Raw genomic sequence first — 14,229 nt, forward strand, 5'->3', positions numbered from 1 at the left:
ATCCAGTCATTTATTTTCCCTCTCTGCTGTGAAGGAGAATGATGGCGTTTAATGAATTCTGGTTGTTTATTCAGTCAGATATTGCTGATGTGCCGAATGACAGCTGGATGAGGAATAAGAAACGGAGGGTGAATCCGGCCGCGATGACGCCGCAGAAGGACTCGGAGAGATCGAGAGCAGCACTGGGACAAAATATGGTCACCTGTTCCAAAGAGGGTAACTATAAGAGTAAAAACGGTGTCGGGATCTGCATGGGCAGAAACACAGGCCGCTGTGACCCTGTGTAGGAGAAGAAAAAAATACACAAATGAGTCAGTATTATACAGAGAGAGTATGTGAATGTGGAGAGCACAGCAGATCATTTTGATTTAATCATTTTGATGTAACAAACATATATAAATTATTTTGTTATAATATTGTATCTAATGCAGTGACGTTCAGATATTAAGTGTGGCATATATTAGGCATGTGACAGCATCAAGTTTTCATGTTGCGCTTAATTGCTGAAGCTTTTATCACGGTATACGGTATTATCACGATATTGAAATAAGTTGCAATAAAAAGTGTTGTCAGTATAACAGGTTTAAGAACTCTTTTTCTAATAACAAAAATAACTCTGAATGTTTAAATACAATAATACAATACACAAAAAATATATAAAGTCAAATTTTCAAACAGATTAAAGTGCAAAAGAATTAGGCTATGAAGAACAACAGGAAACACTTTACAGTAAACTCTCATTATTTAATGCATTAACTAAGATTGAGCAATAGCTACATTTGTTACAGGAAGTATTTTTTGTTAATGTTAGTTAAGAAACACAACTGATCATTGTTAGTTTTATCTCAGGTCCCTTAAATAAGTTCTTTTGATTGTAGTAATGTTATTAAACATTAAATAAGAAATTAACATTAATTATTAATGCTTTACAGTATAAGTATTTTTCATTGTCAATTTGGTGTTTTACCAAACAATAACAAATAATCAGAACATTTCTAATCATTAGGACATGTTGTAGTCCAGATTAAAATATATGCTTGAGGCATTTTAAAAACTTCACCAGCGCAGTTGCTTTGTTGGGTTTCCGGGGTAACCGCTGCATTTCTGCTGTTCCATCAGCGCCCTCTGCTGTCAGAGAGTGAACTCGCACTTTCATTCAGCGCATCTCCTTCACTTGTTCCGCCATGTGCTTCTCATGTACGTTGGGCTTGTTTACATCTGAGCGCATGTTATTTTGACGCTGAATACAGCCGTGTTCTGCATTTTATACGGTTGATGGGGAAAGTATTCTTATATGCATTATAAACATTTTAATAATTGGTAATAAATTATTATTTACGGTATTTTGAAGTGCCCACGATAACAATATCGTGCATGTTCATTATCGCGATATATCGCATTAGCGAATATCGGCACAAGTCTAGAATATATGTACAAATACTACATAAAATTTTACATTTTTTTTTAATTTAGCAAACACTTTTTTGCAAAATTTTTCAAATTTACCTTGATCTTTTGACATATACGTCCTCCTCATTACATAAAAATGTATTTAATCAAGCTCCTAAAACAGCTTGTTTTGATATTGTGGGATCTGTGACAAATATATATTTTCATATGACTGCCTCCAGAGCAAGACATTGACGAATAGCTATACATCATCACCCCATAGGCCCCGCCCACTGGCGCGCAGTCGCTTAAAGGGTTAGTTCACCCAAAAATGAAAATTCTGTCATTAATGACTCACCCTCATTTCGTTCCAAACCCATAAGACTTTCGTTCATCTTCGGAACACAAATTAAGATATTTTTGATGAAATCTGAGAACTCTCTGACCCTCCATACACAACTGTAACGTTGATGCTTCAAAATGTTCATAAAGAGATTGTGTGTTTGAGCTTCCAGAAGAGGTTTGTTCTCGTGCGTCATTCAGGTTTGGATGAACTGCTGTTTATGTTCGCTGATCAATGTTGTTATATGAGTAAAAGCCTCCTTATTTAAATTTTGTTAAAGGGTTAGTTCACCCCAAAATGAAAATGATGTCATTAATGACTCACCCTCATGTCGTTCCAAACCCGTAAGACCTTCGTTCATCTTCAGAACACAGTTTAAGATATTTTAGATTTAGTCCGAGAGCTTTCTGTCCCTCCATTGAAAATGTATGTACGGTGCACTGTCCATGTCCAGAAAGGTAATAAAAACATCATCAAAGTAGTTCATGTGACATCAGAGGGTTAGTTAGAAGTTTTTGAAGCATCGAAAATACATTTTGGCCCAAAAATAACAAAAACTATGACTTTATTCAGCATTGTCTTCTCTTCCGGAATCCTTTCCATTGAATTGATTCCATTGAATCCTTTCATCTGTCGGCGTTGGTAATGCACTTTTACATCGCCGTTGTTGTTTTTGGCGATTAGGACATCCGCGACATTTTGAAGCATGGAAAATACATTTTGGTCCAAAAATAACAAAAACTACGACTTTATTCAGCATTGTCTTCTCTTCCGGGTCTGTTGTCAATCCGTGTTCACGACTCCGCTTCTTCTTCTTCTTCTTCTTTCCTGTTTTATGGCGGTTGGCATCCAGCTTATTGGTGCATTACCGCCCCCTTCTGCTCCGGAGTGTGGTTCACGACTCCGCAGTGACGCTGCTGATGTAAGACGCTGCTGACATGTTATCCGGTGCGACAGAGCTTCGTTTACAGTCTGAGGGAGACGCACGCTGTATTCAAGCTATTCTACATTGTTTGTATTTTGGTATTGCTATATTTTTTAAAATGGTGCGTAAGTGTGCATGTCGCGGATGTCCTAATCGCCAAAAACAACCACGGCGACGTAAAAGTGGATTACCAACGCCGACAGATGAAAGGATTCAATGGAATCAATTCAATGGAATCAATTCAATGGAAAGGATTCTGGAAGAGAATACAATGCTGAATAAAGTCGTAGTTTTTGTTATTTTTGGACCAAAATGTATTTTCGATGCTTCAAAAACTTCTAACTGACCCACTGATGTCACATGGACTACTTTGATGATGTTTTTATTACCTTTCTGGACATGGACAGTATACCGTACATACATTTTCAATGGAGGGACAGAAAGCTCTCGGACTAAATATAAAATATCTTAAACTGTGTTCTGAAGATGAACGGAGGTCTTACGGGTTTGGAACGACATGAGGGTGAGTCATTAATGACATCATTTTCATTTTTGGGTGAACTAACCCTTTAATTCTGAACAAATAAAGTTACATATTGTACCTTTAAAGGTGCAAGAAATTATTCTCTACATAAACATTTTTTGTCATACTGGTTGAATTTCTCCTCATATTCTGATAGCAATCACTATTTTAAACGGTCTAAATATATTTTTTATAAATATATATCATCTGTGGAAGGTGTAAATGTTCATCCAATTATTATATTTGGTCCGAATGAAATAATGCGATGTCCTACCTTCCTGTCAACGTATGTTTTTACATACCCTCTCGCACCCTGTTCACGCAGACATCAGCTATGCAGAGCTTATACAGACAGACATCAGTCAAATATAAATATTTATACACAATATATTATATTTGTGTTTTTACTGAACCTCAAGGAACATATTAAAATGAAAAAATCCATGTGATGACCCCTTTAATCTACATACATTTAAAATAATTTGCTTGTTTCAGCATGTAGACTGTGTGTGTGTGTGTGTGTGTGTGTGTGTGTGTTTTCTGTCTTGTTGCTTGTCAGATTGAGATATGGCTCCAGTGAGATCTTGGGTAAAGCTCAGGCAGATTAAAGACTTTGACACTGACATCAAAAAGCAATCCAAGACTGTCCTACAGCGATTTCTGAAATGCCCAAAAGCAAAATTGTGGCAAAAATCATCCATTATGTATCCGTCTTAAAATATTGCACAAACCTTCTCACAATCAGTTGAGTTGTATTAATATATGTTGTATTAATATATGTTGTTTTGTGAACCTCTAGATACATCAGTGCTCACACCTCAACTGACCATTGATGACTTAAAGCAAACGAAGGTAACAACCTAACAGAATAAACATAAAAATAACAGAATAAAGCATTTGATTTGCATTGCTGAAATGTGAAATATGAAAAGTGCTGCATTCATGTTTTTACAACCTTTCCTCAGACCTACTTGAAACTAGTCAAGAAGCAGCAGAAGGATGTGAACGCTTTGAAGAAGAAGCAGGCGAAGGTGACCGAAGGCTTTTGTTTCCTTGAGTTCATTGAATTGATTATGAACAGTTTGCCGGAGTGTCACAGACACTGAAGCCTGTAGGGCAGGAGAACTGACAGCGCGGATACAAAGACAGAAGAGAAAACAATCCTGCTTCCTATTTCAGGCACACGCGGCACTGCAGAGTTCCCACTGCGCTCAAGTGGACAGGATTGTTGCTCAACATGATAAAGAGAAACAAGCACTGGAGAAGCAACTCGAAAAAAGCTGCAAGAAAGTGAGGTGAATGTGATATTATTTCGTTACACTCAGATGTACTTTTCTCTTCATGCTGTATATAGTCGGGTTGCCAAGTGGTTGATTATTCAACATCAAAGTTTCAGGTTTTCAGTTTATACATTGTTCATTCAGGCACATTTATGAATGTAAATTTTCTTGATGTTTGTGGCCTCTAAGTGCCATCTGAAATTTTCTTCTAAAATGAGCATTTTTATCAAGCTCGTATGTTTATATTCAGTTATTTCACTTTAATGGCAATGAAAATGACCTATTAATTGCTATTAAAGTGAAATTACTGAACCTAAAAATACGAGCTTGATAAAAATGCTCATTTTAGAAGAAAATTTCAGATGGCACTTTGAGGCTTTTGAATCTGAAGTCTTCAAATACTCTCCAATTAGTATGATGGATGGATGGATGGATGGATGGATGGATGGATGGATGGATGGATGGATGGATGGATGGTTGGTTGGATGGTGGATGGATGTTGGATGGATGGATGGATGGATGGATGGATGGATGGATGGATGGATGGATGGTCGTTCGAATGGATGGTTGGATGGATGATGGATCAGTGGATGGATCAGTGGATGGTTGGTTGGTCAGATGGATGGATGGATGGTCGTTCGGATGGATGAAGGGATGGTTGGTTGGTTGGATGGATGGATGATGGATTGGTGGATGGTTGGTTGGTTGATGGATGGATGGATGGATGGATGGATGGATGGATGATGGATTGGTGGGTGGATGGATGGATGGATGGATGGTCGTTCGAATGGATGAATGGTTGGTTGGTTGGTTGGTTGGATGTATGATGGATGGATGATGGATTGGTGGGTGGATGGTTGGTTGGTTGGTTGGTTGGATAGATGGTTAGATGGATTGATGGATGGATGGATGGATCAGTGGATGGATGGTTGGTTGGTCAGATGGATGGATGGATGGTCGTTCGGATGGATGGATGGATGAATGGATGGTTGTTGGATGGATGGATGATGGATTGGATGGATGATTGCTATTAAAGTGAAATTACTGAACCTAAAAATACGAGCTTGATAAAAATGCTCATTTTAGAAGAAAATTTCAGATGGCACTTTGAGGCTTTTGAATCTGAAGTCTTCAAATACTCTCCAATTAGTATGATGGATGGATGGATGGATGGATGGATGGATGGATGGATGGATGGATGGATGGATGGTTGGTTGGATGGATGATGGATTGCTGGATGGTTGGTTGGTTGGTGGATGGATGTTGGATGGATTGATGGATGGATGGATGGATGGATGGATGGATGGATGGATGGATGGTCGTTCGAATGGATGGTTGGATGGATGATGGATGGATGATGGATTGGTGGGTGGATGGTTGGTTGGTTGGTTGGATAGATGGTTAGATGGATTGATGGATGGATGGAAGGATGGATGGATGGATCAGTGGATGGATGGTTGGTTGGTCAGATGGATGGATGGATGGTCGTTCGGATGGATGGATGAATGGATGGTTGTTGGATGGATGGATGATGGATTGGTGGTTGGTTGGTTGGTTGATGGATGAATGGATGGCTGGATGGATGATGGATTGGTGGGTGGATGGATGCATGGTCATTCGAATGGATGAATGGATGGTTGGTTGGATGGATGATGGATGGATGATGGATTGGTGGGTGGATGGTTGGTTGGTTGGTTGGTTGGTTGGATGGATGGATGGTCGTTCGGATGGATGAATGGATGGTTGGTTGGATGATGGATTGGTGGATGGTTGGTTGGTTGATGGATGAATGGATGGATGGATGGATTGGTGGGTGGATGGATGGATGGTCGTTCGGATGGATGAATGGATGGTTGGTTGGATGGTTAGATGGATGGATGGATCAGTGGGTGGATGGATCAGTGGATGGTTGGTTGGTCAGATGGATGGATGGATGGTCGTTCGGATGGATGAATGGATGGTTGGTTGGATGGATGGATGATGGATTGGTGGATGGTTGGTTGGTTGGTTGGTTGGTTGGTTGGTTGGATGGATGGATGGATGGATGGATGGATGGATGGATGGATGATGGATTGGTGGGTGGATGGATGGATGGATGGATGGTCGTTCGAATGGATGAATGGTTGGTTGGTTGGTTGGATGTATGATGGATGGATGGATGGATAGTTGGATGGATAGATGGATGGATGGATGGATGGATGGATAGTTGGAGGATGGATGGATGGAAGGATGGATGGATAGTTGGATGGATGGATGGATAGTTGGATGGATGGATGGATGGATGGATAGTTGGAGGATGGATGGATGGAAGGATGGATGGATAGTTGGATGGATGGATGGATGGATGGATGGATGGATAGTTGGATGGTCGTTCGGATGGATGAATGGATGGTTGGTTGGTTGGTTGGATGGATGGTTAGATGGATTGGTGGGTGGATGGATGGATGAATGGATGGATGAATGGATGGATCAGTGGATGGTTGGTTGGTCAGATGGATGGATGGATGGTTGTTCGGATGGATGAAGGGATGGTTGGTTGGTTGGATGGATGGATGATGGATTGGTGGATGGTTGGTTGGTTGATGGATGGATGGATGGATGGATGGATGGATGATGGATTGGTGGGTGGATGGATGGATGGATGGATGGTCGTTCGAATGGATGAATGGTTGGTTGGTTGGTTGGTTGGATGTATGATGGATGGATGGATGGATAGTTGGATGGATAGTTGGATGGATGGATGGAAGGATGGATGGATAGTTGGATGGATGGATAGTTGGATGGTCGTTCGGATGGATGAATGGATGGTTGGTTGGTTGGTTGGATGGATGGTTAGATGGATTGGTGGGTGGGTGGATGGATGGATGAATGGATGGATCAGTGGATGGTTGGTTGGTCAGATGGATGGATGGATGGTCGTTCGGATGGATGGATGGTTGGTTGGATGGATGGATGATGGATTGGTGGATGGTTGGTTGGTTGATGGATGGATGGATGGATGGATGATGGATTGGTGGGTGGATGGATGGATGGTCGTTCGGATGGATGAATGGTTGGTTGGTTGGTTGGTTGGATGTATGATGGATGGATGGATGGATGGATGGTTGGATGTTGAATGGATGGTTTGATGGATTGGTGGATGGATGAATGGATGGATCAGTGGATGGTTGGTTGGTCAGATGGATGGATGGATGGTCGTTCGGATGGATGGATGGTTGGTTGGATGGATGGATGATGGATTGGTGGATGGTTGGTTGGTTGATGGATGGATGGATGGATGATGGATTGGTGGGTGGATGGATGGATGGTCGTTCGGATGGATTAATGGTTGGTTGGTTGGTTGGTTGGATGTATGATGGATGGATGGATGGATGGATGGTTGGATGTTGAATGGATGGTTTGATGGATTGGTGGATGGATGGATGGATGGATGTGAAAATTAGTTTTAAAAAGTAAATGAAGGTGAAATTTAATTTCAAGTTCACTTTAAATGATTATGCAGTGATTTCTGAACTCGTCAGTCTCTCAATTAGTTAGAGATTAAAATTACATACTATATGGCAATATTTATAAAAAAATTTGAAGAATATCCTTTAAAATATTTACATATCACGCTATGAACCTTGTAAAACAAAGCCAGAACATTGTGAAGTATAACACACTCATTATGTGTTCATCCTCAGTGAAAGTTACAGCCTTGAAATGAGCAGAGACATCGAAAGGCAAATTAAGACTGTAACAATAAATCACAAATCCAAGGTATCGAGTTGAATTTCATTTGTTTCATTCAATTTCCAGCTTCTCGTTTTGGCAATTTGAATATTAAAACAAAGTTTTGTTTTGTCCCTGTACGGCAGGTAAAGGACGTGGTTGCGGCTCACGCGTCAGAATGGGCTGAGATGATCAGATGCCAGTCGGCTGAGGAACAGAATGTGAGGGAGCAGCACGTGATCCAGCAGTGTGAGCAGCTCCGAAAGCTGATGCTCGTGGAGCAGGAGCAGCAAACACATCATCTCACGCTCGTCCATGAGAGGTGAGAGAGAGCTCTGTTCTGAAGAAACCACCAAACTTTGAGTTCGACTGAATGTAGATGAAAGCTAGTATAGTGTCCGTGAAGTCTGTTCCCCTCTTCATCGCTGGCCTCAGGACAATGACCTGCGTCGTTGGAGAACTTGGATCTCTCTACAAAGATTTTCATGTCTTTAAAGCTTTCTGCTTTAATGAATCACTCAGTTTCTGACATGTTGGGAAATTTTGTGGCATGCAGCTAATTGAGTCAACATGAAAAGTTACCATATTTCCTTTTTATATTTAATCATAAAATATTTTAAATATTTATATTTTTACCAAAATAAGTATTTTTTATATTTACAATGTATTTTGTTTTATATAATATATTGATTTATAATAATAATAATAATAATAATAGACATACATAGTAGTTGAATCAAATGTGCTACTTTGAAGCGAAAAGCCTAAAACAGTATGATCGTGTGTAAACATTTTCCAATAATCTTTTTAATTAAAGTCTCTTCTGCTCACCAAGGCTTCATATATTTGATCCAAAATACAGTAAAAACAGTAATATTGTGAAATACTTTTACAAATTAATATCACTGTTTTCTATGTGAATATATAGTAAGCTGTAATTTATTCTTGTTTTCAAAACTGATAATAATAAATGTTTGTTGAGCAGAAGAGACTTCTTTAAAAAAAACGTACCATTCAAAAACTTTTGACCGGTAGTGTATATACAGGTGCTGGTCATATAATTAGAATATCATCAAAAGTTGATTTATTTCACTAATTCCATTCAAAAAGTGAAACTTGTATATTATATTCATTCATTACAGACAGACTGATAGACAGTCCTTTTTGTCAGACGCTTCTGACGCTGTCTGTTGTTCAAGAGTGGCTTGACACAAGGAATGCGACAGCTGAAACCCATGTCTTGCATACATCTGTGCGTAGTGGTTCTTGAAGCACTGACTCCAGCTGCAGTCCACTCTTTGTGAATCTCCCCCACATTTTTGAATGTTTTTGTTTCACAATCCTCTCCAGGGTGCAGTTATCCCTATTGCTTGTACACTTTTTTTCTACCACATCTTTTCCTTCCCTTCGCCTCTCTATTAATGTGCTTGGACACAGAGCTCTGTGAACAGCCAGCCTCTTTCGCAATGACCTTTTGTGTCTTGCCCTCCTTGTGCAAGGTGTCAATGGTCGTCAAGTCAGCAGTCTTCCCCATGATTGTGTAGCCTACAGAACTAGACTGAGAGACCATTTAAAGGCCTTTGCAGGTGTTTTGAGCTAATTAGCTGATTAGAGTGTGGCACCAGGTGTCTTCAATATTGAACCTTTTCACAATATTCTAATTTTCTGAGATGCTGAATTTGGGATTTTCCTTAGTTGTCAGTTATAATCATCAAAATTAAAAGAAATATAAACATTTGAAATATATCAGTCTGTGTGTAATGAATGAATATAATATACAAGTTTCACTTTTTGAATGGAATTAGTGAAATAAATCAACTTTTTGATGATATTCTAATTATATGACCAGCACCTGTATTTATTAATATATTTAAATTATATAAGTTGTAAACAAAAAGGTTATATGAGGATATTATTTGATACCAATGAAGTCAGTGTCATTATTTTCTGGGCAAACTTGCCTCCTTTCTATGCAAACAGTGCCTTCTGGATTCACAAAGGACATCACTGTGTGCCTGCTAATTGCAATTAACGTGTGTGTACAGTTTCTATTGATCATGTCAGCAGTAATTCATTAAATGATGGATATAACCGGGCATATATCCAAGTGTGAAGTCAAGCATTTGCAATCCCGGTAATGTCGTCTGCTGCATCCTCCACAAACGGCCGCTCGGATCCGGCCTGTGCGCCGGGGAATTGCTCCATGCCAATTGTGAACAGCACTAATTTTGTGGGCGTGTTTGAGGCATTACCTGATTTGCATAATTCCTTTAGTGAATCGGGTGCTGAAACAATGCAGTCTGTGCTTGCTAAACAGCGCTATCAGCAGGTGCAATTCATTCTCACTGAATTCTCCCTTGTGTGTGTTTCTTATGGGCTTTTGTTCCATATGACGTGTGTATCTTTTCTTGCAGCTGCTGTTTTGTTCTCTGTGTTCTTATTGTATATTTTACATTAACTCCACATAGTTATCAAGCGTTTATTATTATAACAGCAAATACTTTTGTTGCACAGTGCAAACAAGATATTATCACACCAGTTTATATCCTTTTATATTGCAATAAGTCTCACAAATTAGTTATTTTTGCTGGATATAAAATAAAAATTGTTTATATATTTAATAACCATGTGATTCATAACAAAATACTTACAGTCAAAGTGCAAAACTTGTATGGGAAACTTTAAAAAAAAAAAAGAAAATCTCTACCGATGCACAGCGTATAAATATATCCCTACTTTTAACATTATAGAGCAAACCGATGTTTGTCATAAAAACCGATTGAATTATTTTCCTCCTCCTCTTACAGACAGAGTAAAGAGCTGCGAACCACCCAAGCAAAGACCTCGATGGAGAGCAGCAAAGCCATCAGTCAAGACAAAAGCATAAAGAACAAGGCTGAGAGGGAACGGTAATAATAACTGCTCAGCAGCAATTCCCTTTAAAGCTCATGCGAGCAGCATTACGCCGTTTCTTTGTGTTTTGCTTGTATTTTGAGACATTGCTATTACAGTGTAATGGCCAAACAGAACCATCTTGAGCAATTTCATCCATATAATTTGCTCTTTTTTAAGGGTAAAACACCATCTAGAAGTATTATTCTGTTCTTCTCTGATTGCATGGATGATGCTCAGTTCTTGTTTCAATAACTTTCTTGTTATTCTCCCCAAATTTGACCATACAGTAAGTAGCCTACGTCATTCAGGAAAATAAACCCCATCTACACAATGCTTCGATATAATGAGATGAAACTTTTATTGGCACTATCCCGAAAGGTGTTGGTCAAAACCTCAAAACAACAATTGGAGGAAACCATATATGCTTTTGCATCATTTTGAACCCCTTTATAGACAGTTTTTTTTCTACAAAACTTCAAAAACAATTGCCTCTTATCATCAATCTTCAGACCAAACTTGATTTTCATAACATTTTGACTTGAACACACCAATAAATTGAGAACGTCAAAGAGGAACTGAGGGTGTGTTTTGGGCAGTGTTAATTTTGACAGCAATTTTTTTTTGATTTAGTATTAGTCATAGTCTTTTGACTAAAATGCCATCATTTAGTTTTAGTCATCTGAATTGGTTTTAGGTTTAGTCTAGTTTTAGTTGACGATTTTAGTCGACGAAATCTGTAATGCATTAATTTCCAAATGCATTATATATAGGCTACTCCTGGAGAAAACATCTATTAACCTGTTAATATGAATGATATTAAAATTTAAACATGCAAGACAGACACGTAACTGCTGTGACATATAATACATTATCTTAAAATGAAATAAAACCACTTCTACTGAAGAAGAACATATGGGCCTGGTTTCACAGACAGGGCTTAGCCTAGGCCTTGGTTCAATTAGGGTTTTTAAGTAGCTTTTATAAACGTACCTTAGAAAAAAAACATTACTGGTGTGCATTTTGAGACAAAACAATGGCTCTGACATATTTTAAGACCGAATGCTGGAATCCAACACACTGATGCACATGCAATATTCTCACAACATGAATACTCTCCAAAATGGACATTTTGACATCATGTTGTGTGTATTTGTCCATTCAGACGTGAAATTCAGTACTCAAGCGCGGCTGCACGCTTCTGGTGTGTGCGTACAGAAAACCACACCGAATAGAGCTCTCTTTTGTGTCGTCACGCTTTTTCAGATTTATATGTCTGCTCTTCTCTTTCTCCCAGATTTTTTTTAACGTTTTATGAGCCATGTATGCCAACTTATGTCTTATGTTACAATTCAAATGTACGCATCTACAACACAGGACATGACTGGATCTCTTCCCAAATCATACCTCCGTAACATTTCCATCTCATTTTTATTCATTGAAGAAATTGTCAATAGATTTTCATCATAGTTTTTGTCATTCAAAACTCATTTAGTTATCGTCTCGTTTTCGTCAGTGAAAAATGTTACGAAAATTATTCGTCAACGTAATTAACTCTGTTTTTTGGGAACGCTTTGGTATATTGTAGTGAAACTTGAGAATTATCATTGTCATCATCCACTTAGGGCACGCACAAAATTTTATGCCAGCGCCACCTACTGGTCAAAAGTTATAAGCAATAATCTACTTTTATCCTTTAAAAATGACCCAACTGACGGCTGGTGTTTCTGCAGGAGAGTTCGAGAGCTCAACAGCACGAACACAAGGAAGTTTCTTACAGAAAGAAAGAGGGTAAGGTTTCTAATCTTGTTTCAGATGTGTTTTTTTTTGTTTGTTTTTTCAAATGCATGTTTCTAATTATGCAAATTAACATGGGCGTTGATTGACAGCTCGCCATGAAACAGTCCAAAGAGAGCGAGCAACTCCAGGCAGCTCAGCGTGAACAGCTGGAGAGGCTGGAGAAACACAACGAGGAGGTATTTCACCGCCGGTACCTCAATGTTTGGGTCATTCCTGCTGTGCAGTAACATTTGAACTCTGTAATCTCTACATAATGAATGTGCTTCTGTAATTAAGGCTGTATTTCTATATAAAGGTGTAACAGACGTTCAGAAGCGCTCAGACTTCTCTTTCGTATTTTTAATTTGTTGACATGATGATTTGATCAAACAGGAGCCAAGAGGCAAAAAAAAAGAAGCATTAGGAATATTTCTAAATTAATTACATCCTAATAAATTGCTAATATGGTTTAATTCTTAAAATATTGGATGGATTTTTTAAAGATATATGATGGTGTGGCATGAAAACATAATGCATGGCAGGAATGACGCGTTTGATGATGCATGAAACTGTCATGTGGATATAATCATCACTCACCATGAATTTTATTTTGCTCTTCTATTTAGCTGTTGAACTCCTGCTATGCAAAATCACAATGCCAAGGTAGGACTTTCCTCTCACAAATCAATTTTACAACGCCTCCCCTTTCCCATGATTCTTTCATTTCTCCCCGTATGGATGTCCATTCCATCATTTCTGTGAATTATTGCTCCTCCTCCACACGTTCACAGACTACTGAGCAGACAGACGCCGTGTGAGGAAGTCGAGTCGTTCCTCATGGGTTCTCTGTTTGTTCTGCTTGCAATCATCCGGAGATGTCAGTGCGTGTACAAACTATAAACAACAGTGTAAAAAATAGATTGAATACTGAATTTTGGATCAAAAAAGTGAAACTTCTCTCCGTCATGCCTTCTAAACCCATTTGACTTTCTTTGTTCTGAGAGTTCACTCAGTTCTGTCAAGATCCAAAAGGACAAAATAACCTAAAATTTCTCCTTTTAGGTTTTACTGAAGAAAGTCTTACAGGTTTGGAGCAACAACACTGCAAAAAATGCTTTTGTTACTTAGTATTTTTTTGTCTTGTTTCCAGTCCAAATATCTAAAAATTCTTAAATCCAGATATTTTTTCTTGTTAACTGGGGGGGGGGGAAAGCATTTTTGCTTAAAACAAGAAAAATTATCTGCCAAAATTTAGAGTCATTTTACTTATCTAGTAAAAGCATCTGGATTTAAGAATTTTTAGACTGGAAACGAGACAAAAATACTAAATAAGAAAAGCATTTTTTTCCAGTGAAATGGTGGAATTTGAATTTTTGCACGCTGCAAA

The 14,229-nt window shown here is 38.6% G+C and overlaps 1 protein-coding gene across 4 annotated transcripts in view; it reads left to right on the forward strand.

Annotated features, from left to right (window-relative positions):
* Positions 1-14,229, forward strand: part of LOC125269308 (1-phosphatidylinositol 4,5-bisphosphate phosphodiesterase beta-4) — a 61,669-nt gene that overhangs the window by 45,064 nt on the left and 2,376 nt on the right. For all 4 annotated transcript variants that reach the window (XM_048192209.1, XM_048192211.1, XM_048192210.1 and 1 more), the window contains exons 27-36: positions 75-216; positions 3,980-4,032; positions 4,146-4,211; positions 4,360-4,475; positions 8,144-8,219; positions 8,318-8,493; positions 10,979-11,080; positions 12,797-12,854; positions 12,953-13,039; positions 13,469-13,505. In XM_048192209.1, coding sequence (XP_048048166.1) covers positions 75-216; positions 3,980-4,032; positions 4,146-4,211; positions 4,360-4,475; positions 8,144-8,219; positions 8,318-8,493; positions 10,979-11,080; positions 12,797-12,854; positions 12,953-13,039; positions 13,469-13,505 — 913 coding nt within the window. The remainder of the gene's footprint in view (positions 1-74; positions 217-3,979; positions 4,033-4,145; positions 4,212-4,359; positions 4,476-8,143; positions 8,220-8,317; positions 8,494-10,978; positions 11,081-12,796; positions 12,855-12,952; positions 13,040-13,468; positions 13,506-14,229) is intronic.

This window comes from Megalobrama amblycephala, linkage group LG5 (assembly GCF_018812025.1).
Source record: "Megalobrama amblycephala isolate DHTTF-2021 linkage group LG5, ASM1881202v1, whole genome shotgun sequence".
In the NCBI taxonomy this organism is placed as follows: domain Eukaryota; kingdom Metazoa; phylum Chordata; class Actinopteri; order Cypriniformes; family Xenocyprididae; genus Megalobrama; species Megalobrama amblycephala.